This window comes from Chrysochloris asiatica, unplaced genomic scaffold, assembly GCF_000296735.1.
Source record: "Chrysochloris asiatica unplaced genomic scaffold, ChrAsi1.0 scaffold00428, whole genome shotgun sequence".
Classification (NCBI taxonomy): Eukaryota; Metazoa; Chordata; class Mammalia; order Afrosoricida; family Chrysochloridae; genus Chrysochloris; species Chrysochloris asiatica.
The window spans coordinates 432,080-458,258 of NW_006408946.1; the positions used below are offsets into that span (position 1 = coordinate 432,080).

At 37.7% G+C, this 26,179-nt stretch overlaps 1 protein-coding gene across 1 annotated transcript in view; it reads right to left on the reverse strand.

The window, feature by feature from the left end:
* Nucleotides 1–26,179, reverse strand: part of MAN2A1 (mannosidase, alpha, class 2A, member 1) — a 282,690-nt gene that overhangs the window by 203,760 nt on the left and 52,751 nt on the right. The window contains exon 4 of the mRNA XM_006876922.1: nt 7,693–7,864. Coding sequence (XP_006876984.1) covers nt 7,693–7,864 — 172 coding nt within the window. The remainder of the gene's footprint in view (nt 1–7,692; nt 7,865–26,179) is intronic.

Consider the following 26,179-nt stretch of genomic DNA (forward strand, 5'->3'; position numbering starts at 1 on the left):
TAGTGAAAGTATTAAAAACAGCAAATATTTGCTGAGGACTTAAAATATGCCAGGCATTGTGCTAAACACTTTACTTTTATTAATTAAATCTTCATAAAATAGATTCTGGAATCAAACAAAATATTACATTAGGCAACCCTAATGCAAAAGACTTCTTGAAAGTATTCAAGAATAAAGATGTCAGTTTGAGGATTAAGGCATGCCTGGCTCAAGTCATGGCATTTTCAATCACCTCATATACATGTGAAAATTGGACAATGAATTACAAAATACTAGAGATGAATCAATGCATCTGAATTACTGTGCTGTTGAAGAATACTGAAAGTACCAGGGACTGCCAAAAGAATGAACAGATCTTTGTTTTAGAAGTACAGCCAGACTATTCTTTATAACTGAGGATGTAGAAACTTCGTCTCTCGAACTTTGGGTATATTGTCAAGAAGGACCAGTCCCTAGAAAAGGACATCATGCTTATAAAGTACAGGGTCAGCAAAAAATAAGAAGACCCCCAACTAGATGGATTAACACAGTGGCAGCAATAATGGGCTCAAATCCAACTATTGTGAGGATGCAGTGTTTCGTTCTGTTGTCCATTAGAGTTGCTTTACATTGAAACAGACTCAACAACAACTCAGGACCTAACAACAATATTATCCCCTATTGACAAGTGATAAAAACCAAAGCAAAAAGAGGTTAAATAACTTGTAGAAAGTCACACAGTAGAAAGAGGTAGCAGGACTTGAATTTATACAGCTCAATCACAGTAGTACCTAACTGTTTTAACTAACACTCTAAACTGACTAACTTAAAGCATAGGATTGCTATGAGTCAAAATCAACTTGATGGCAATTTTTGTTGTTGTTGTTTTTTAAGCACAAAAGACAGACAGTACAGCTCAAGTAAACTCAAACAAGCGCCCAAAAGGCAGAAATCCTAGTCATGTTAGTTACTCATTACAAGGAGAAATGATGGCAATTCATCAATGATGAAAGATACAATATTCGAAGAAGAGAAACAATTACAAAGTTTAGGATTATACAGAGGTTAACAGCTCCTGCCCCATTGTTGTTGTTGTTATGTGCCGTGGAGTCGGTTCCGACTCATAGCGACCCTACACAGGGTCTCCGAGGCTGTAAATCTTTACGGGAGCAGACCGCCTCATCTTTCTCCCGCGGAGCAGCTGGTAGTTTCGAACTGCTGACCTTGTGGCTCGCGGCCCGATTCGTAACCACTACGCTACCAGAGCTCCTTAATACATGTCAAATAAATATACTTGTTAAAATGAATGAATGAACCCTTGTTACTGAACTTTAAAAAACAATACGAAAAAGCATATGAAACAAAACATCTAAGAATAAAAAGAAGCTGAACAGGGAAACAATACCAAAAAGTAAGTACAGCCACTTCTAATATAAGAACTGTTTTGACCATGAGAACTGATTAGAAAGTGATTGCTAAATTAGGGAACAAATTGCTGATTTGCTTATATGCAATTTCATCACCATAAAATAGTAAGTTAAAGCAAAAAACTGAACCCAGCTGAACTAAGCTATAAACAAGACATACAAATGCACCCTTCAAATATCTACCAGTAACCTTTGTTCACCTCCCTTGTTATAAACCACACCCACCCACATATGGTATAAAAATATCAGTCTGACTTCACATATTAAGGCTCCTTCCCGACTTCAAAATAACTTACAAACTATACCCATTTTGACATTGACTTCCACAATCAAACTTTTCATCTTTTTTGAAGTAAGCTGACATTATTTATTAAGACTTGAGCTGATCCACTGTCACCAAGTTGATTCCGACTCAGCAACCCTATAGGACACGGTGAAATTGCTCTGTAGGGTTTCAGAGGCTATAAATCTTTGCAGAAGTTAAAAATCCACATTTTTCTCCTACGGAAAGGTTGATGGGTTCACACCTCAAACCTAATCATTAACAGCACAGTACTTGATGTGCAGCGCCACCAGGTACCCTTTGGAAACCCTACACAGGTCACTATGACTTGGAACCTACTAAACGGCACTTAACAACATACATTTCTCACCATTACTCATCTGTCAGTTTGTCTTACTGTGGTAGCTATACTGACAGGAACTGTCAGAGGTTCAAGACAGATTCAGATGGTAATGTGGAAAGAAGGATATTACTGCTGAAATCAGATGGATCTTGGGTGAATGCAGAGAATACCAGAAAGGTGACTGTCTGTGTTTTACTGACTATACAAAAGCTTTCAACTGTGAACAAAATGACAAGCTATGAACAACATTTTAGGGACTGAGTATTCCAGAACACTTAACTGTGTTCACGAGGTACCAAAAGACAGTCGTTCAAAAAAACAAGGGGAAACTACATGGTTTAAAATCAGGAAAGGTGTGCATCAGAGCTGTTTACTTTCACCATATTTATTCAATCTATATGCTGAGTAAACAATCCAGAAGGCTGAGTTATATGAAGAACATGGTATCAGAATTCGAGGATGACTCATTAACAACTTACGATACGACGATGCTACAAGCTTGCTTGCTGAAAGCAAAGAGGACTTAAAATACTTACTGATGAAGATCTAAGACCACAGTCAGTCATCAGTATGGTTTCACCGCAAAGTGAAAAAAAAAAAAAAAAAGCAAAAATCTTCATCACTGGACAAATAAATAACACCATGAAAAGAAAGCAGGAGTAAAGACTGAAGTTGTCAAAGACTTCAATTTGCTAGATCGACAATCAACACTCAAGGAAGCAGCAGTCAAGAAATCAGACGTATTGCATTAGGCAAATCTGCTGCACAAAATCTCTTGAAAGTGTTGACGAGCAAAGATGTCAGTTTGAGGAGTAAGTTGCCCCTGACCCATGCCATGATATTTTCAGTAGCCTCATATGCATGTGAAAGTTGGACAATGAATAAGGAAGATCATAAAAGAATTGATGCATTTGAGTTTTGGTGCTGGAGAACAATATTAAAGATACCATGGACTGACAGAAGAACAAACAAATCTGTGTTGGAAGAAGTACAACCAGAATGCTTCCTGGAAGCCAGGAACACAAAACTTGGTCTCTCATGCTTCAGACATATTATCAGGATGGACCACTCATTGGAGAAGGACATCATGCTTAGTAAAGTGGAAGGTTAGCAAGCAAGAGGGAGACACCCAACAAGATGTTTTGCATGGTGGCAGCAGCAATGAGCTCAAGTGTGACAACGACTGTGAGTTTGGGGAGGATCAGGCAGTGTTTTGTTTTGTTGTACACAGGGTTGCTGTGAGTCAAAACCTACTTGAGGGTACCTAATAACAACATATTTCTCAATCATTTAATAGATCTTAAACTGTGTTAGTGCTTTTAATATGCTTCTATTTGTTTTCTTAACATATCATTGTTGACGTTTTTGAGTGGTGTGTACTAATCCCATAAACTTTGTAGGGCTTATTGTACAATTTTGCAAGTTGTTGTTGTGTGCTGCTGAGTGGATTGCAATGCACAGCAACCTTCAGAACAGAGTATAACTTATAACTGGCCATATGGTTTTCTAGGCTGTGACCTTTACAAGAGCAGATCACCAGAGATCTTTTTTTTTATGCTGTTGCTGCTGAGTTCAAACCGCTGAACTTTCAGATTTCTTGAATCAATGTGCCATCAGAACTCCTCCAATTTTGCACAGCATTACAATACAACTGACTGGTCACAAATACAAATAGTAATTGTAGAATACTGAATTAGTGGATATCCATCAAATGGTCTATGCTACAAACATCTATTCAAGTATCAGTAGAGGATCACGGACATTGATTAATATAAGTCATAAAGAGAACCTCCAAAAATTCTAAAGAGTAAAAATTCTATAGTCCATATTCTCTGGCCATAAACCTAGTTTTTAACATGAAAGTAACTGGGGGAAAAAATGAAACTTGGAAACTGACAATTATTCTCTTAAACTCAAATAAGAAAGAAAACATAGTGCAGTGAATTATTTAATGTCTCTTCTATACATATTGTTGTTGATAAATGCCGTCAAATTGATTCCAATTTATAGCAACTCTGTATAGGGTTTCCAAGAAACAGCTGCTGGTCTGGGTTTGAACCACCAACCTTGTGGTTAGCAATCCTGTACTTACACTATAGCACCAAACCAGCAAAGTCCCATCAAATGACTTTTTCCTTTTAGGTCTGGTTAAGAGAAGGTAAGGGGAGTGGGTGGAGAGATACTGATATATAATATGATTCACTGGGCATGACTGTTACATGATTGTGATTGTCAACACTTGGATTGGTTAATGTTGCCATCCTGTTAGGTTTACAATGAGCCATTTCAGAAGCAGAAGTGAAAGCACTAACTATCATCTAAGGGGAAGCAGGAGTATAGCAGTTACTTTGGACCCAGAGATACCTTCACACTGAACCACCTCGACTCAGGAACAGAAAGTGTGACACCGAAGGAGTGGCAGAGGAGCGGCAGAAACAGAACCAAGAGCCAGCGTACAAGACAGAAGGGTAGAGAAAGTAAAGGAGAAAGTAAAGCTAAGTAACTTTGGGCAGGATGCTTTACTTGTAGAGTGGGGTGCCTTCAGGCATTTATTGGGGGAAGCTAGGTTTGCTAGAGCCAAGTTCCTTCAGACAAAGACTTTAGGTATAGTGGCATGCCCTGTTAGTGTTTATAAATACTCACAAGAGAACTTTGTAACACTGGTGGAGCAGGGCAGAGGCCAGGTCAAGTGGCTGAACACCAGAGAGTGGCCTGCCTGCAGATATGGCCCAGCAGAGAAGAAACTGTTTTGACTAGAGGAACTGTGGCCTGAATACTTCTGATGACTCTGACAACTTGTAAAATCTGTTAGCTTCCCAAATAAAACCCATAACTGTGAGTACTGACGGAATCTGAATCCTATGTGGCCATTATAATGAATTATCAAAACCAGCTGTGGGAGGAATGGTTTGGTGTTATATTTTCGCAAAAATAATTAGGGGAAAAAAAAAAAAAGAGAACACTACACATAAAAAATGTAAAGCTAAATAGAACAATGGAGTCCTGGTGTGGTACTGCGGGTTAATGCGCCAGACTGCAAAGCCATTTGAACTACAAAGTCAGCGGTTCAAGCTCACCAGCTGCTCCCCGTAAACCCTATACAGGGTCGCTATGGGTCGGAACCGAATAGATGGCAGATGGCACTTAACAACAACAACAAATAAAACACTGCTAAAAGACACAGACTGAAATGTGCTTCTTATTAAAATCAGGACTTAGAACTGGTCCATTATGGTTTGAACGCCTGCTGAAAATTTGCACTTCCACTTCAAATATACTGAGTCATAATCTGCATCTCAGCAAGATCCCCAGTTGATTCTCCTGTGGATCTTGCTAATTCTCAGTCAGTATATCTTATAATACAAATTCTCAGTAGGGGTTGAAAAGGAAAAAACAGGTTCAAGCTCTGATTTAAAATAAATGAACTAGGTAAGGAGCACTAAAGAAAGCATGTGGAAAGAGTTGGGAGAGGTTTTTTTTTTTAAAAGATCTAAAGTAAAAATATTGGTTCTTTAGGGAGACAAAAATCAACAAAAATGGCAAAAGTTGTAACCAAACTAATCAAGATAAAGAAAAAAATCAGATACCCAAAGAAGCAGTAAGAAAGCAAAAATAACTATAGATAAGAAATTTTAGACAGCTGAACACTGAGCGAAATCTTGATTAAAATGATAAATTCTCTTAGGTTACCTTGCCTAGCAAAGTGTTTCGAAAATTTCTAAGACCTAAGCAGATCAAAAATATTTTAAAATATTACCACTTAGTCACAGAATGATTTACTAGATAAGCTTATCAGTTCCACAGGGTTTTACAAGGAAGGACTTGATTTTAAGGCTACAAACTAGTAGAGATCTAGTTAAGTAGGATTCAGAAATGCTAATGTGTTATGATTTGCCTGTGTGCATGTGTAAATTAGCTGCTAACATTTAAGTTTGAAAGTTAAGATAATTTACATTAATTTTGACACTCCATTTTTATTTTTGTCTTGAAAAATTAAAAACCAATCCTGATAACCCCAGTCAGATCCAGAGGCAATATGTGGTTGGAGAAGATTGGCAGCCCTTCTGAATGGGGCAGTTATTCCAGGTTCACTCCAGGAAGCCCAGGGCTTACTGTCCTTACTTATAGCACTTTCCTAGCATTTAAGCAAGACACGGTTCTAACCCATCAGGCACTCCTTGGAAACCCTATACAGGGCCACTATGAGTCAAAACTGACTCGATGGTACTTAACAGCAATCAGAAAACAAACAAAAAAGCTCCAATATATAATGATGGAAATAGCATTACCTGTCATTATGTCAATTTCCATCAGAATCCACTCAAATTTTTTTTTGGTAGGGTAGGAGGAATTTAATAAATTCTGAAAATCTTTTGGAAAGTTAAATCTTAAGGTAAGATTTGTACTGACCATTAGCACAGTATATCATAAAGCCACAAGAATTAAAATGGTGTGGTGTACTCCAACAAGAAATGTCAAGTGAAATAGGTTACAAAGTCTTCATATCAATGAAATTCTCAGGGAGGCAGCACAGCACAATGTGCAAGGGCACAGTCAAGAGGAAGATACCCTGAATTAGAACCAGTACAGCCACAACGATGACTCTGGATAAACGATCATCCTCACTTATAAAATGAACATAAAAACTGTGCCTAGTTCACAGGATCATTAGCTAATATTTGTAAAGTGATTAAAACAGGGATTCATATACACAGTAAGTTTATTAGTATTGTTATTGTTATATAGGGTTTTCAAGGAACAGCTGGTGGGTTTGAACTACCAACCTTGAGGTTAGTAGCCCAGTGCTTATTCTACAGTGCCACAACAAGTAAGCAATTTATGCTAACTCTAAACCCCAAGAAGCAAAGAACATGGTGAGCAAAACCCCCAACACACTATGTAAAAATTTTTATTTGGGGTTTAAAAAGTGAATGGTGAAAAATGAAACTAGGGGAAAACAAACTATGTCATATCTAACTGTATGATCTTTCAAAATACGACATCAAAGGAAGTATCAAAAAAGAAAACAGGTTAACAGTTTTGAATACATAAAAATGTAAACGTCCATATAGCAATCGCTAAGAACAAAAAACTGAGTTAATGCACTAGACTGCAAGGTTGGCGGTTCAAGCTCACCAGCTGCTCCTCAGAAATCCTATACAGGTTGCTATAAGTCAGAATCAACTCGATGGCACTGAACAATAAAAAGTATACGCATAATCAAGGAATACACAAAAAATACTTACCCTCCCTGAATGTAAAAGAAAACACACATTATAATAAAAAATATAAACTAAACTGGCCAGAGTTGTAGGAAAATATCATGTTGGCCAATATACAGAGAATTTTATAAATGATTTGGAAGACACAAGAATATACACTAAAACAACTTTCCAGGGATAACTTTCCTAAGGCTTCAAAAACATTTTTAAAATATTGAGCTCCTTTGACCCAGTCAACCTTCCATTTCTAAGACAAAGCTTTCAAAGTCAAGGCAAAAAAGATCTGAGGAAATAATAAAATTAGGTTACAATTTCTTAATATATAATGTTAAGATATAATGTTAAGAATTAAGAATTTTCACTTTCTAAAAAATTCAATATTATTCTACAGCATAATTAATCTTTATTACCAAATGTCAAAAAAATGTTAAAACAAACCTTTTAACAGCATCCTTCTTTTGAGTATCTATTGTGTCCCACCACTTTGAAAGGTAAGAGATCTCAGACCACATAAATTTCCTCCTTGTGTCTTCTTTCAGCTTTATAACCATGTTATTAAAAATATATTGAGTCTTGTCTCTAAAGTAGTCATCGAAAGTCTTCAACCAACCTAAATCAAGAAACAAATAGATCACAAAAGTCTGATTCATATACCTGATTTCAATGCAGTCAAATTCCATTGTATTGGATACTCTTAGATTATTTAGTCATACAAAGACATATTTAATTTAGCCAATGTTTTTAATTAATAAAATTCAATCTGGGTGGATAAGAAGACTCAAAACACCACACTCAAACACTAAAATGAAGCAAATACTCTGGTAAACTGCCCATTTACAAAAAAAGAAAGAAATGAGAAATTAACAAAGCAGACTGAGGCTCAAAAGGATGGATAGATAGATAGATAGATAGATAGATAGATAGATAGATAGATAGATAGATAGATATAGATATCTATATATCTATCTGTCTATATATCTATATCTCTATATCTATATATAGATATATATATAGCATAATTACAGACGCCCTGGTGGTATAGTGGTTATATACTGGGCAGCTAACTATAAGGTTAGCAGTAGGAACTCATCAGCATTCCATGGTAGAAACATGTGGCAGACTGCTTCCACAAAGATTTTATAGCCTTATGGAGTCCTGGTGTGGTTCTGTAGGATAAGCACTGGACAAGATCGATTTGAACCCATCCACCATTCCTAAGAAACCCTATGCAGGGTCACTGTGAGTCAGAATCGACTTGATGGCACTTATCAAAAACAACATACCCTTAGAAACCCTTTGGAGCAGGACTACTGTCTTATAGAGTCCCTATGAGTCGGAATTAACTTGATAGCAAAGGGTAGCATAATTACAGTATCTAATTTTATTATAATTTTATCTCCAGTTTAAGATATTTTTATCTTAAAAATATAAAAAAGATGACAATATTTTTCTCATTATATGGGATCAAAATTGTATCTTGATGCCACATTTAAAAGCCCCTATCCATTAAATCAGTTAAAATAAAAAAAACAAACGTATAAACTATACTTAAAAGCTAGCAATTATAGGACTATTATTAATACTGAGAATTCTAACAATTGGCACTAGTTCCAGACAATTGTTTATTATTCCTTTTGTTTGGAGGTACAAAGTGAAACCAGTCAAACAAAAAATATATATCTATATAAAGTGTTTTGTTTGCTTTCAAAAGTTATATGTAGGTATTAATAACTTGATTCTCTGATTTTTCCTACTAAATCTCATCTATCATGAAAATTTTATCTGAAGACATCAGCAAGCTAACTTTAGGAAAAAAATTTTACAAAATTCATCTCTAAGCATAATCATCAGGTGGTACACGAAGCAATGCAAAGAATGACCAAGGCAAAAATCTCCACTATCACGAATTCCACCTGCTGGTTGTAGGCAAATTGGGCACCTGGGAAGAAAACCTTGTTCCCACCTATGAAGTCGTGTAGGAAGGGGAGTTTCTACATATCCAAGCAGAATCTGTTTCCAAATCTCAAGTATGTGAGGACACTAAAATACTAGCAGTCCAGCTGGTTGTTTCATCTGTCAACTTTTTAAATTTTTTAAATTTAAATTAATATTCAATACATATTACACTCATTGGAGTCCTGGTATAGAGCTATAGGATAAGCACTAGACAGCATGGTCTGTTTGAACCACAAGATCGGTGGTTCAAACTCACCAGTAACTCCTCGGAAACCCTAAGTAGGGTTGCTATGAGTCGGAACTGACAGGGCGGCACTGAACTACATTATACTCACTGTCAAAATAAATAGACCAAAACTGCTATGGCAGAAAAGACAATAAACTATTTTAACAAAGCACATATGAGCTTCTATAAAGGATGCTGCAGCTTTAACTGTATTTATCCTTTTTACTTCAACTGAAATAGCCTTTCATTTCACAAATAATTTACTGAGCACCTACAATGTAGCAGGCTTCTGAATCTTCATAGGGCTTTCTTGACCTGGAGCATTTTTAAGCTAGTTTAAGCAAAAGGTGTTTGTTGTAGCCCTTAAGATAGATAATTGCAACTCAGAGTGATCCTATTGTTGTTAAGAGCCCTGGAGTAGATTCTGACTCATAGGGACCCGATATAGGGTTTCCAAGGAGCTGCTGGAAGTAAAACTGCCCCATAGGGTTCACAAGGCTGTACTATTTTATGGTTTGAACTACTGACCTCTCAAAGATTGAAGGTTTACCCACTGCACCACCAGGGCTCCTTAGCAAAGGGACCAATTCAACTTTTCCATATTTAAAGGAAAAGCTTGTGCCTATAAAATTCTATCATTAGTTGAACATAAATTATTCTACATATAGCTATGTGTAAAGATCTCTCATAAAAGAGTGGTTTGCAAAAAATCCCAACTTGCTTCACATAGACTCCTAACCTGGAGCCCTGCCCAAGAACACTAAACAAGGACCAATTTCTGAGTTCCCAGAGATCAGCAAAGAGTATCCAACCTACTCTGAAATAAAGATGCCCTAAGTTCATTGAGTTTAAAAATGTCAAGTTTATAAGTGAGCCTGGGATATAATAAAGTATCAGAGTATGGGATAAAGATTAGCTAGCAAAGGTGGCAGTAGCACTCTTTAATTGTCCCCTTCCCCATCTCTATTATAAAACCAGGGAAAGGGGAAAATAAAGAAGGTACTGAAAACCCTATGACTTATCTAAAACATTTAAATACACATTATTGTTAAGTGCTGTTGAATCGGTTCTGACTCACGGTGACCCTATAGGGTTTCTAAACATCAGCAGATAGGTTTGAACCACAGACCTTACAGTTAGCAGTCCAGTGCTTATCCCATGGTGCCACTGCAGGGCTCCTAAATACACATGGTCCCTGACTAAGGGTGGGGGTTCTGTTCACACAACTCTGTACTATGTTCTGTTTATTTAATTGAATACCTAATTTTTTCCTTATCATTATTGCCTTTTATTAACAGTATGTTTATAAATCCAATCTTTGTCTTTGGGGGTTGGCTTGAGAATGATAGCATCAGCAAATTATAAGCTGCAACACTGTATATAGAACAGATTACTAACAATAAGATATACAAAAAAAAAAAAAAAAAAAACCTAAGTTGGTTGTAAGTAGAGTAGGACTTCAGCCAGGGACTACCTGTATATGACACCCCATAAACTTTACACCAAAAATGAAATATCTTAGACTGTGATTCTTAAATACTGGCTACCCCAAATTTCAATTTACTCAGAATTCATTCTATGCCTTAGAGCAAATGAGTGTTATTACCAATCAGAAAAAATTACATGTGAGAAAAATGTGTTTTATCAAGTACTTTCATAATACTTAATTTAATAATATATGACAGCTATCTATATATTGCAAGATGAAGCTGAACCCATATGTACATAAGCTACATGTAGGTATATGTACATACTTATTATATATGCATAACAGGGACAAAGTAAGTTATTTAAATGGCTCTGTTAAAATTACCATCTTTAAAACATCACATATCTCTTTTTTGTCTAAATTTTTATAGAAGTCAAAACCAATTCCTAATTGGTAGTGGTGGTGGTATGCCATAGAGTTGGTTTTGACTCACAGCAACCCTGCATAGGGTTTCTGAGGCTGTAAATCATTACAGGAGCAGAAAGCCTCATATTTCTCCCACAGAACAGTTGGTAGTTTCGAACTGCTGACCTTGAGATTAGCAGATCGACTCGTAACCACTACGGTACCAGAGCTCCTAATTCCTAATTATTTGGGCACAATTAAAGAAACATGAAGTGTGAAACCTCCAAAATAAATTTAATTATAAAACTCCAATAAACTAGCATAAAAGCCAAATTTCGAAGGAATGCCCTTTACAAAGATTAGTAAGTATAAATTGTTTTATTTTGGAAGAACAATTACATATTTTCATCAGTTATAATTTGTTATAAACTAAGGTCATTTGAAAAAATGGTTTAGCACAAGAGTTTTCACTGAGGAATCACAGTGACTGATTACAGTAGTCCATTTTGCCTTCAATACTTCATTTGCCCTTCAACAACCATGCAGAAAATGTGTCAAAGATATTTACATGAGACAAAATATAAGCTCAGAGATGTCAACTTAAAAGCCTTGCATAAAACTCATCTATAATAGCTACTAATGCCACTACAATATAGCACAATTAATGAAGAATGAACTAAAAGATAGCCTCTTGCAGTTTTCAATATTGAGTAATATAACAGTAAATTAGCTTTCATTGCTCTTCTACAATAGAGTAATCAAGTATTCCTTTTAAACTGAATCGGCTCTTTCTTTTATAAATTATAGTAAAACTACAATTGTATATTAACATGAGACCAATCAGAAAGACAGCATTTTATGAAAAGTTGTATGGATGAATTTTTATGACATAAAATTATATTCCTACCTCTAGATTTAATAATCTTAGGACATTGAGTTGCAAACTATTTAAGCGATCAATTCAGTCTTTTTCTTTCCATTGAATATACTTGGAAATTGAACCAAGGCTAGAACAGAATTAAGAATGCACTTCAAATTATTCTTTCTCACTCTTAACAATATTACCAGTTGCCTTTGAGTCTATTCTAACTCATGGCAACTACCTATGTATCAGGGTAGAACTCTGCTCCATTGGGTTTTCAATGGTTGATTATTTGGAAGAATAGTTCCAAGCCTTTCTTCTGAAGTATCTCCAATGGACTCAAACTTCCTACCCACACTGTGGTTTTCTGTTATTTTAAATAAGTGAGGACATTTTTTAAACAAAAGTGCATAATTAATTAGAAGTTCTACAAAGCAGCAGGCATAGCTGCACATTTAATGCCACTATTTTATCATTTTGAAAAAATCAATTTCTATGAGCCCCACCCAGAAGTCCCTGAGTTGGGACATTCCCACCTGAACCACCCCAGAACTGCTGGGAAAACAGAAGAGTCTTAATGAAATAAAGACCTGCAGAAAAAAAGCAGACTGTTCAGTTGTTTTAATATCAAGCAAGCTGTTTGTTTTGGAGGCATCAAGGAAAGAAATGCCATCTCATCAGGAAAACCCCGTTCTAGTATGGAAACTCAAAGGGGACCCATTAGCAGAACAGTATGCTCACTGTTGACAACCTGGGTCTACATGTGAGTGGAACTGGGAGAAATGCAGCAAAGAAAACATGGGCTGAGTTTGGCCACGTTCCGTTTGCACCCATTGACCTTGAGATGAAACAAAGAAAAAGAACAGCTGGCTGGACTGAAGTTTAGGAAGATGTATGAACTCCTGAGCCCATGGGCACTAACCTAGCCACTAGGGGCTAAGGCTGAAAATGAAGTGGCCAGCTGGTCTGAAATGCAGGGAGGTGTGCATGAACTTCTAAAATTGACCATTAGTACTCATTTGACCTAGCTTGGATAGCTACTTGACCAGAACTCAAATGGAGGAAGACAAAGATGTTTGATTCTGTGATGAAGTGCAAATTGCTACAGTCTGACAAAGTAGACTTTTGCCTATGAATGCAGTAACTCAAAATTCCAACCCAAATGGAAGGATTCTTTATATCAAGGGACAATGTTGTTTCCTCACTGTACTTGGTTGGTGATGGTGGTGTGGTGTGGTGTGCCATGGAGTGGGTTCCGACTCATAGTGACCCTGTACAGGGTTTCTGAGGCTGTAAATCTTTACAGGAGCAGAAAGCCTCATCTTTCTCCGGCGGAACAGTAGTTTCGAACTGTTGACCTTAAGGTTGGTAGCCTGATTCATAACCACTATGCTACCAGAGCTCCTTTACTTGATTGGTAGGCACAAGAAATACACAGCTATCCAAAAGGGGGTGGCTATAAGGCATGAAGTGGCTGGCTTATAAGCTTTCATGAGTGTGCTTAGTTTCAGAATGAGGGGGATAAGGTAGGATCCCCACTGAATAGTTTCCCTCTTTTCCAGATGGAGCTGGTAAAAGGAGATAGGGGAATGACGATGATAGGATTTTATGATTCAATTGGGATTGTCACAACCATAATTACAGAAAATGTGTAACTAAAAGTGGGGTGTACTTAATCTTTCATTTTAGGAAAAGACGATCCCAGGACCATCAGGAAGACAGACCATGAGTGGAGCATAAGATCCATACCTAGAAAGGTGGTGACCACAAAGGAGGTGGCATGGAGAGACAGAGCAGTAGCAAGCTGTATGCCGATGGACTGAGAAAGGCTGTGTGCTTAAGGGCAGGAGGCTGGCTGGTAGACTGTGCCCTCTGAACATTTAAATAAATATATATTTTCTATTTAGTAAGTATAAAATAAAATCAATTTCTAAAATAAAACAAATAATGATAGTACATTGGTTATTTTCAATGGACACAAATAAGCACTTAGTAATTCTTCACTGGAGTTCCTGGGTGGGCAAATGAGCTCAGCTACTAACCAACAGATTAGAGGATCAAAGTCTACCCAGAGGTCCTGGGAATAAAGGCCTGGAGAGCTACTAAAAAATCAGTCTTTGGAAATTGTGATTGATCACAGGCATTTTTTTTTTTTAAGTATTCACTAATTATAATTTGTTTTTTTCAATTTTAAATTTGTCTTCATATTTTGAAGCTATGATCCACTTAAAAAACATTTAGTTGTATCTGGCTTAAGGGAAGACATAGCATCAACGTGGGGGACTACATACAATTTAAATTGATACTACTTCCAACATTTGTATTATAACTTAAACTTTTTTCTTCTCCCTAACAAATTGTGAAAGAGTTTTAATTAATATTCTGGTTTATTCATTCAAACACATAAAAGGAAAAATAATATGGTAATGCTAAATGAAAACAGACTCTACAAGTAAAAAAAAGATAAACTCCTAACAGAAGGGCAGAAGAGAGCTTTTTAGATGTCATCATCTGGGTAGGTAAAGCCAAAATGTGGTCAAATAGAGGGGAAAACACTAAGACATAAAGCTAAGTGTCGAACTCAGGAAACAAAGTTTCCACTGGTTTTGGCTGGACCGCAGCATATCGTTATTAAGTCCCGTCAAGTCGGTTCTGATCCACAGTGGCCCTGTAGAGTGGCTGGTGGGTTTGAACGACCCATCTTGTGATTAGTAGTCAGTACTTATCCTATAGCACCACACGAGGATTCTAGGAAGCAGCATACATGGTGGGTATATGGCAATCAATAAAGATAGAAATGAAAGTGCAGAACCGGACCACTGAAAACTTTCTAAAGCATTCTTGTTATTTTTTGCTGAAAATTTTTAAGGAAGGAAGTGGCACAATGGTGAATAATTGCTATCAGGACTGACTGTGAGGGTTAGAAATGTAAAGGTAGATGTTTTATAGCAAAAGGAGGGGAGTGGCTGACTTTGCAGTTCAGGAGCACTGGTCCCTGGAAACATCAAGGGGGAGGAGCAGAGTGCAGGACCCTACCCAGAGAAGCAGTGACGCCAGAGATGGAGGCAGAGACAATGATGTGGAGAGATGGAGCAGCTGGGAACTCTAGACCCAGAGAGGGAGAGGGGCTTGCAAGGTATATCCTTTGGTTGCTTGATGATGCATGGAGGGGATTGTAACTATGGCAATGAAATAATATAAGATAGGATGAATGTAAAGCTAATGTTCTCCCATGTATACTATCAAATAATTCACAATAAACATTTTAAAAATAAATAAACAAATTAAAAGTAAAGATGTTATTTTAAGGACTAAGTTGCACCTGACACAAAATATGGTGCTTTCAATCGCCTCATACGAATGTGAAAGTTGGACAATAAATAAGAAAAAAACAAAACAGAAAAATGAATGCCTTTGAATTATGGTGTTTGCTGAAGAATATTTAAAGTACCACAGACTACCAGAAGAATACACAAATCTGGGACTTCCAGGAAGATGGCAGACCATCAACAACAAAGATAAGAGATCAAATGAAACACATACAGAAAAATTCCTGGAATTTTGAACTTCAGAGTAATGATTAAAGTGGATTGACCACTTGCCAGGTGGAGAAAAACATTTAGCAGTGATGGCAAGAGGAAGACTGGTGAACAGCTGGCCAAACACAGTGAACAAACCCTCCCGACAAAACAAAGAATCACCAACACATAATCACATTCAAACTTTCCAAAACCAAAGACAAGGAAAGAAATCTGAAAGCAGCATATGAAATATATAAAGTTATCTACAAAGGAGAACCAATAAGACCAACCTCTGACTTCTCAGTAGGTAAGAAGGCAATGAGAGGACATACACAAAACTCTGAAAAGGTAGACACAAGTTAACACGGGTGACAGGGCAGACAGTATACAAAAAAGGGAGCTGGGCAAAGGAGACTAAGGTCTTTCCCAGCAGACACAGGAAGGAATCCAAGAGTTAAAGAGAATAGAGAGGTAAATATTGCTAACTGATGGTACATGGAAGGGTTTGCAAACATTGTAATGAAGCAAAGTATAAGATTTGTTTAATGTAACGCTGATGAACTGCTCTATAAACCTTCACTCAATTCACATAAAAAGTTTAAGAGAAAGAATAAAATAATATTTGTCTTGGAAGAAGTACAGCTAGAAACACTCCTTGGAAGAGAGGATGGTGAGACTTCATCTCACGTAGTTTGGTTGTTGTCAGTAGAGATCAGTCCATGGAGAAGGGTATCAGACTTTTTAGAGGGTGATCAAAAAAGAGGAAGACCCTCAAGGAGATGGATTAACATAGTGGCTGCAAAGATGGGTTCAATTATAGCAAAGATAGTATGTGTGGCACGGGGCTAGGCAGTGTTTTGTTCTGTTATTCAAGGGTCCAGATGGATCTGAATTGAGTCCCCAGCACCTAAAAACAACATGATGATAAACCTGCTGATTTCTTTTAAATGCTTTTAGAGTAGGTTTCCAAAATCATCAAACCTTTTTTTAGGTGATTCAGTGATTCACTGTCATATGACAGTTTTCTAAGCACATCATCTTCACTCCCATTAAGTTATCTGAGACACAGCATTTTTTGAAATCATGTAAGATGCTGTTCACTGGAAATTTTATCCCACACCACCAGTGCCCATTTACATTACTGTTAGGACAGCTGTGGTTTTGTTCATATTGCAGCTGCAGCAGTATAATATCCAGCTATGACCCTATTGTACTGTTCTTCCAAGTGTCCTTTAAAAGACCTACAAACCTTGATACTGGATAGCTGTACTTGTGAGATCAACTTCCAAAATAATTTCTACATCTGTGCTGAAGTACTTTCCATTTTATGTTAAAGATTTCATCTGTAAGTATTTATAACTACTACTGATTGAGGTTACTTCAATCCTAACAAGTCTTTAGGATCCAAACTAAACTAAGATGTTTTAAATAACAAAGTACCTGTAATATGAGGGACATTATTAAAAGTAAAAAAAAAAGTGACTTCCTTAATGAGTTATCCTTAGCATATGTGTGGGGGCTACTTAGCCTTATGGTCAGGCAAATACTAGGCAAATTATCAAAGTTTCTGCCCAAGCAAGGAGGCTTCCTGCGGAGCCTTTGCAATGCATAAGACCATAGATAGAATCCAGATCCCCATCCATTATTTTCTGAGGTGGGAAATTTCCACTTGAAAGGACAAGCAGACCAGCCTGGAGCTGGAGTGACTAGAAGAACAGTAGGTACTTATTGAAAGAAAGACCAGCAGGAAAAATCAAAAACAATAAAGGCAGTCCAACTGACTACCACAAACAAGAACAACCAAGTTGTTTGCTGGGGAGCCATCAGGGTACATGGTTGGATCCCCTCAAGACAAACTCCCTTCTAAGACGGAGACTCAAGGGGAATACACGAGTAAGCATATGGTCTTGCTGGTGACTATGTTGGTCTACCGAAATGGGGAAACAAACAGGGGAAAAACAGCAATGCAGTTGTGAGCTAAGTCCGACCACATTCAACAGACTTCTGTCCACCTTGATTGAGACCTGGTTGGCCAGCAGTATGCAAGACCTGAGGACTCCTGGATCCAGGGACAGGGACATGGCCACAGAAGACTAGAGAGGAGAGTGAAGCGTCCAGCTGAGATGTAGTGAGGGGAGATGCACAAGAACACTCATACTTGCATATAACACCCATTTGACCTGGGTTCAATGGCTAACGGATGAGAGCTCAACTAGAGGAAGAAAGAAGAGGGGAAAAAAAGAGTAATCTACTACAACTTAGTGAACTTGACTTATACTTATGGATGTAGTAGCTCAAAAGAAGGAATGAATCTTCACAGCGAGGATCATTTCCACCCCCTCAGTACATAAAGTTGATAGAGATGGGCAACTCAGACATTGGTTATCCAAAATAGTGGGGGAGGGCACCTACAAAGGAACAAAGTGACTTGTTTCCAAGCTTTCAAGAGGGAGCCTAGTTTCATAAAGTATGGGGGAAGGTAGAATCTCCACTGGGTGGTTTCCAACCTGTCTGGATGGGGCTGGTAAAAGGAGATGGGGATAAGACTCTTATGGTTCAATAGTGAATAACTGATACCAGGACTGACTGTGAGTGTTGTAATGTAAAGTAGATGTTTTGTAACAAAAGGAGGGGAATGGTTGATCTTGCAGTCCAGGAGCAGAGGACCCTGGGACCATCAAGGGAGAAGAGTGGAGTGCAGGACCCTATCCTGACACCAGAGATGGAGACAGAAATGATGACGTGGAGAGATGGAGCAGCTGGGGACCCTGGATTTGGGAAGGGAGAGAAGCTATGTGCTGAAGGCCGGGGGGCAGGCTTTGGGGTCTGTCTCTGGTTGTTTAAATAATTGTTTAAATAGTTGTACATTACTGAAAACCAGAGGGAATGGAAGTAAATGCTGTTGAATGATTCATGGAGGGGATTGTAATCATTGCAATGAAACGAAATACAATAGAATGAATGTAAAACGGATGCCCTCCCATGTAAACCATCACCCAATTCACAATAAAAACTTTAAAAAAAAAAATTATCAAAGTTTCTAGAAGAAATCACTTTAAAACTGGAAAATTCTGCTTCTAAATCACTTCATGATTATAAAAAAGGTAGCAGTGAGGAAAACCACTCACTAGTTCATGTACTAATGTAATATTTTAAGGACCATGATATTAATTCCAACAGCGAGAGAATAACAACAACAACAACAATTCAGAAGGGAAAAAGGAAAGGAAATAATGCAAAGGTGTGCCCTTTTGCCAGACACTCAATAAAATCATTTTCATGATTAACAACATCGAAGTAGATGATCTACGGCTTGAAAACACATAAATGACTTTCCTCCCAGATAAAACGTTTTGCCTGTGGTTTCACTAAGTGTTACCCACTATGATGATATTAATGGTTATGAGTCCTGATTCCACAGCCTGATGTCGTGTTCAAACTCAGTTCTGCCATGGATAAACAACCTCTCTTGTGCCTCAGTTTTCTTAATCCGTAAAATGTAAGCAATGATAAAACTTTTGTCATCAAACGCTGTGAGGAGGAGCTATTGTTGCTGTTGTTTTCTACCGTTAAGTTGATCCAGACTCACACGTTACAGAGTAAAACTAACTACTCCAGTGTGTTCTTCTCTGTAATCACTACGGAGGCAATTGTCAGGCCTTTTCTTCCACAGTGCCATCAGGTGGATTCAAACCATCAAACTTTTCATTAACCAGCTTTTGCTCCATTCCAAGATCTCTGTGAGTAACAGTCTTAATATATGTAGAGTACCTGTTGTTGGTAAGGTTGTTAACAAGGTTTTTGTTGTTATGGTTGTTGAGTCTGTTCCGACTCACAGTGACCCTGTCTGTATAGGGTTTCTGAGGAGCGGCTGATAAGACTGAACCGCCAACCCAGCGGTTCATACTTATCTTGAGGTTGAGTGCGTATCCTACGGCACCATAACAGGACTCCATAGAGTACCTGTTGTTGTTGCTGTTGTTAAGTGCCGTTGAGTCGATTCCGACACATAGGGACCCCGTATAGGGTTTCTGAGGAGCAGCTGGTGAGCTTGAACCACAGACCTTGCAGTTTAAATGGTTTTGCACTCTGGCGCATTAACTCACAGCACCACACCAGGACTCCATAGAGTAGCTAGAACATAGTAAATTGTACACATGTTAGCAGTCATTTGTCTTTAAGGAGACAGGTAAACTCTGAAGCATGCAGGCTTGAAGGACAGACTCACCTTAGACAAAGGTAGCCAAAATGAGGGGAATTGAGAGATGTTTAATGATTAACTAAACCTCTCAAGTAAGTATTGCTTTACTGTGTGTTGCTCTAAGAATGCAGTTCAACAAGACCCCAAGTCATACGGAATTCTTTCCTTCAAAAGGGACCTCAGCATACCTATTTCAGAGTTTGCTTTAAAAAAGAATCCTAAGTAGCCATGTAAATATTTAATTCTTAAATGTTACCACTTTCTTAACATCGATTGCCAGAAAAAATATAAGAAGCCAAATTAAATCTTCATTTCCAATAAATAAGGAATTTATTTTCAGGGTAAGCATGCAGCATGCAATATTTTAGACATATACTCTCTCAAAAAAAGAAAATTCTATCATTAGAAATTTAAGTATAATGTATTTTTCTTTGCTAAATCTTACAGACCAATTAATTCAAAGTCCATATAAATGTGCTAAACTGGCTATTGTCAACAAAGCAAGAAGAAAAGCAACAGAATCATTTGAATGAAATAGTTTCTTAATAGACAGTACAGTACATGTAAAGAGCATGAGTGCTGGCAGCAGGAAAACCTGAACTTCAATTTACAATCCTCTGGTTCAAGCTTACCAGCTGCTCATCGGAAACCCTATACAGGGTCGCTATGGGTCAGAACCAACTTAACGGCACTCAATAACAACAACAATAGGGTGGAGAAGTCCTGGTGTGGCGCTGTGCGGTAATGCGCCAGACTGCAAAGTCGTCTGAAATGCAAGGTCAACGGTTCAAGCTCACCAGCAGCTCCTCGGAAACCCTATACAGGGTCGCTATGGGTCGGAACCAACTCAACGGCACTTAACAACAACAACAAAGTAGGGTGGAGGATCAGAGAAAAAGAGGAAGACCCCCAACCAGATGGACTGGCCAGGTGGCAGCATTGATGGATTCAAACGTCACAACAGTAGTGAGGGTGACCCAAGATCTGGCAGCATTTTGTTCTGCTGTGCTATGAGTCGGTACCTACTCGATGGCACCTAACAACAACAATAGTAAGTTTATAGAAGTCCTGATGTGGTGCTGTGCGTTAATGCGCCAGACTGCAGTCATTTGAACTGCAAGGTTGGCAGTTCAAGCTCACCAGCTGTTCCTCGGAAACCCTATACTGGGTCGCTATGGATCGGAAGCAACTTGACAGCACTTAACAACAAGTAAGTTTATAAGGAGACCTGGTCGTGTAGTGGGCTATGAGTTGGGCTAGTAACCGCAAAGCCAGCAGTTCAAATTTACCAGTTACTCCACAGGAAAAAGATGAGGCTTCCCGCTCTCATAAAAATGTATAGTCTTAGAAACCCTATACAGGGTCTATGAGTCAGAAACAACACGATGGCATATAACACCACTACTATCATGGAGCCCTGGTATAGCACTGTACGGTAAGTTCTGTACTGTTAGCCAAAAGGTCAGCAGTTCAAACCCACCATCATTCCTCGGAAACCCTATACAAGGTAGCTATAAGTAGAAACCAGCTTGAAGGCACGACGACAACTAAAACCATGGCCTCAAAGAACACTAATGGTAAAATGGTTAAGAGCTCAGCTACCAGTCTAAAAGTTGGAGGTTCAAACCTAGCCAGTTACTCCCTGGGAGAAAGACCTAAGTGACCTGTTCCCATGAAGATTACTATAAGACTACAAAATACTATGAGGCAGTTCTACTCTGTCACGTGGGCTCATGAAGAGTAGGAATTGACTCACCAGCACCCAATAACAACATGGCTTTACTGCCTTTATGGGTTCAGTGCGAATGCCTTGTCGAGCAGAGGCAATGAATGCTAGTTCTCAATTCTTCTTCCTTATACTGTTAGAGCTTCAGCAACTCAAATTTCCCAGCACAACAGTTTAAACTAAACGATCCACTTTATAATATGCTAGCTAGAGAGAAGAATGTATTCTTCAAATTTTGCCCACATACAAACCTCTCCCCTACTGGCTTCTCACTTCAAATTTTCCACCAAGGTAAGGTTCACCCCTGTGGGCATTACCTAACTCTACTGACCAGAACTGTTTCCCTCTCACTGTACGTAAAATGGAGTCCTGGTGTGGCGCTGTGGGCTAATGCATCAGACTGCAAAGTCATTTGAACTGCAAGGTCAGTGGTTCAAGCTCACCAGCTGTTCCTCAGAAACCCTATACAGGGTCACTGTGGGTTGGAATCAACTTGACAGCACTTTAACAACAACAAATATAGTTAAAATATATGAACAGAGGTTTTAAAATAATATTATAGTATGATCTCCTAGTATTTTTTTTCTTTTTCACAACCATTTAGAATAATGATAAACTATTACATTTCAACTTGTGATATAATGCTATGCACAAAACTGTCTTAACTTTACCCAAAAAAATAAATAAAAGTTGAAAATCTAATCACTCATTTGAGCCCATAAAAATTCTGTTAAAGGACTGTAAATGAACAAAAGAAAATTATTTTCCAGTCTGTCTCTGAAACCTAGGTCTGCCTACTATTTTACTATTTTATAGTCCTACCCCCATGGGGGATTATTTTCTAATATTCATTTTTCAAATTGCTTAACTAACAACATGCTGTCCAACACTGCATTTAGTATACCTTATCTTTTCGCTACACACTGTGATTTCTTTGAAGGAAAATTAACTAAATATTTTAGCAATTTAACTAGTGGGAAGCAAAGAATTAAGATTGTAGATACAGCGGTATTGTAATTGTATTTTTATCAGCTTATTAAACAACATGAACATGTATCAATCAAATAACATTTAATTTCATGGTCTATAGTTCAAAATATTTTTTAAACATAACAATACAAAGTTATCAGTCTTTCTTTAATAATTATTTTCCAATTTGCTTTTAACTCATGTGAACCATATGAATAAAAATTGTATGGCAACTGTTACATGTCCTTATAGACTGGAAAAAAAAACATAATTAGGAAATTTTATTAAGATACAAATATAACTTGAAATTTAACTTTTTCTTGTGGGCTATTACCAAAATCGTTCAAAAAGAAAAGTATCTATGTATGTAAAAACACCTCAACAAAAATACTTCAAATTGGGGAAATAAACATGGGAATCTTTTAAAAATCTATTTTAAATATTTCTACCCACAACAAAAATTCACTGATGAAAAACTATGGAGCTAAAGTGTGTTTTAAATTGCTGCTGTGGAAAATGCAAACAAATCTCTATAAATCTCATTTAGAAAGTAAATTGCCTAATTACACATTCATTTAGAAGTATTATACAAAGATTTCCCATTACTGAGTCACATTCTGACTTGGAATGTATGTGGTACATACTTTTTCTCTTTTTCCTCTCTTGCCAGAGAGGTTTTTCATGATCAAAATGACTCAGTTTTTCACAGAATCATTTAGTTTATCTAAATTCTACTTTTGTTAAAGAATGGCAGTATGAAAACTATTAAAAGTCAGCAGGTTCTTTTCTCTAGTATTTTGCTTGATGGCAAAAATTACTCTCATTTTAAAAGACCTGTTTCTGACCATTATTCTTTCTGCAAGTGGAGAAGGGCCTGAGGGTAAGGGTCATTAACATCTTTTACTAAGACAAAAAGATTCAACTGTGGTTGCTAGGATACCAACAGACCAATTCATCCATTGCAGTCAGAACAGTTAATAGGGATGTCTTCTCACAAAACAACATACTAACTACAGAAGGTACAGTAATGGGAAAAAAAACAACCCAAAATTGGAAAGGCAGAGGCTGTCGCTGTCGTAGGCCTTGAAGGGCTTATTATCAACTGTTGTTGGTATTAACATTACAAAGTGCATTTTAAATAACTCATTTCATAAAGTAATAGAAATAAGTAGACAATAGGAAGAAGGAAGTTAAAGAAAGGTGTTAAATCAAGGAAGAAGTCTCAAGTGTTTCATCTGAAGAGTTAAATTCATTCGTCCCCTAACTTATGTAATCAAATTATTAATCTCTTACTAGGCTTTCTGCTCCCTTAAAGATTTACAGCCTCGGAAACCCTGTACAGGGTAGGGTCTCTGTGAGTCGGAACAGACTCCATAGCACATAACAACAACAATGTGCCAGTTAGGGGTCCTTAGCTGACACAAATGGTTAAGCAGTCAGCTGCTAACAGAAAGATTTGTAGTTCAAATCCACCCACAAGTGCCTCAGAAAAGGGCCTGGTGACATACTTCTGAAAGGTTCAGAGCTAGGGAAAACCCTATGGCACACAATTCTACTTATGAGGACTTGCCCCGAGTTGGGAATTAAGTCTATACAAACTGGTTTGGTGATGGTACATGGCAATTACTATTTTAGGCACTAGAGACAAGATGGTTAAAAAGACAAAGTTCCTGCTCTCAATGATCAAAACTTTCACAAGTATTTACCAAGTGGTATGTGCACAAGCTGAGTGTTAAGTGTGCAAAGTTAGAAAGTTAAGGAGGGCCATAGAGAGAGGTGAAAGGCCTCACACAAAGGATGCTTCAAAAAAATTATGGAAGAATTCCATTATCTGTTCATTCCATTTCTCCACAAACTTTTTGAAGCCATGGTGTATTCAGCAATTACTAATTGGCCAAGTACTGGGTTAGGCAGTGAGGAGAGCTTAACAAGAGACACATGTTTTCTATCACACCTGCTTTCTCTAGTGGGAGATCCATGGGAACTTGCAGGGAAGTTTTCTAGTTCCATTCCATTAAGGTTACCTGCATAACCCTAACAAATTGGTACTGTCTTTGTAGAAAACAGTGGCACTGACCTCCAAGGGTTATTGCGAACACTAGATGAGATGTTTTATAAAACATGTGGCACACTGCCTGGTAAACCACAGATTTCATTATTACAGTTGAGTGTCTACATTTTAGAATAATAAGAAATGAGACTAGTGGAAAGTGAGCATGGAAAAATAAAAGGAAATGATAACAAAGGTGCTGTGTGTAGTTCTTTTAAAACATCAAATAGGGAAGAGAGGTGAGCTTCATACAAAGATGGCTCAAAAGATACACTGTGAAATATACGCTTACAATAAAGATTATACAACGGAATTATATCACATATCCAATTACATGACAAAATACACTTTGAACAGTAAATATTTATTATATGAAGAGTAAAACATAATTCTACAGTCCGCCAGGCAGTCTGAGTCCTCATGTGAAGTGTGAGCATTTCACATCATGGAATGTGAGTTCAGTAATCAAGTTAAGTAACCATCCATCCCCTGCATCAGGGGTAGGGAACATCCATCCACCCCTTAGGTCTGGCCCTGCCAAGGCAGTTTCAGTTCTAGCCATCACATTGTTATTTTGTGCTATTGAGTTGGTTCCAACTCCTAACAACCCTAAATAGGGTTTCCAAGGAGTGGCTGGTGGATTTTAACTGCCAACCTTGCAATTTAAACCAAACTTGCAGTCCAGTGCATATCCTAGAGTGCCAACCACGACTCCACAGCCAGCACATTAGGCGTAAGTTAATTAAACGTTTGACCAAATATTAGCAGGCTAATAGTTTTAAGTTGATAATTTAGTGTAGCCCATGAATGATTTTATAAATTTTGGCAGAAAAAAGGTTTCCTGCCCATGCCCTACATGAACACATAGTATTTAATGTGGGTGGTGCAATTGGTTAAGCACTAAACTACAAACTGCAAGGTTGGCAATTTGAACACAGCAATGATATGCCTTGGAAGTCAGGCCTAGCAATTTGCTTCCAAAAGGTCACATAACCTTTAGATTCTACACTACATACCTGAGGATGCCATGAGTCATAATCAATTCCATGGCAACTAAAAACAACTTAATCTGGTGCTTAGGCAAATAAAAGGAAGTTTGATTAGATATGATGTTCAGCACCATCTGTACTTACATTATAACTAAACCTTGCTTGAGGTACTACTCCACCTGTATGATCTCCATTTTACTAATCAATAATAAATGTGGCCTAGGTCACATGGAAGTATACAGCTGAACTGGGATGCCTGCCAGCCTCATTCTGTCTGTCTGCCAATCTCTGGAGTCTTTCCAAGGTGATTGACTATCCTTGCATTTGGATTTAAAATAACAGGCTAAGACAAAGGAAGAGTATGTTACTATATATTATGTATATATGTATCTGTTGTTAAGTGTTGTCCAGTTGGCTCCGACCCATAGCGAAACCCTGTATATGGTTTCTGAGGAGCGGATGATGAGCCCACCAACTGCTCCTTGGAAATGCTATACAGGGTTGCTATGAGTCAGAACCAACTAGATGGCATTTAACAACAACAACAAATAAAAGTATAAGCCCTTCAATAGAAGTCTTTGCAAATACAAC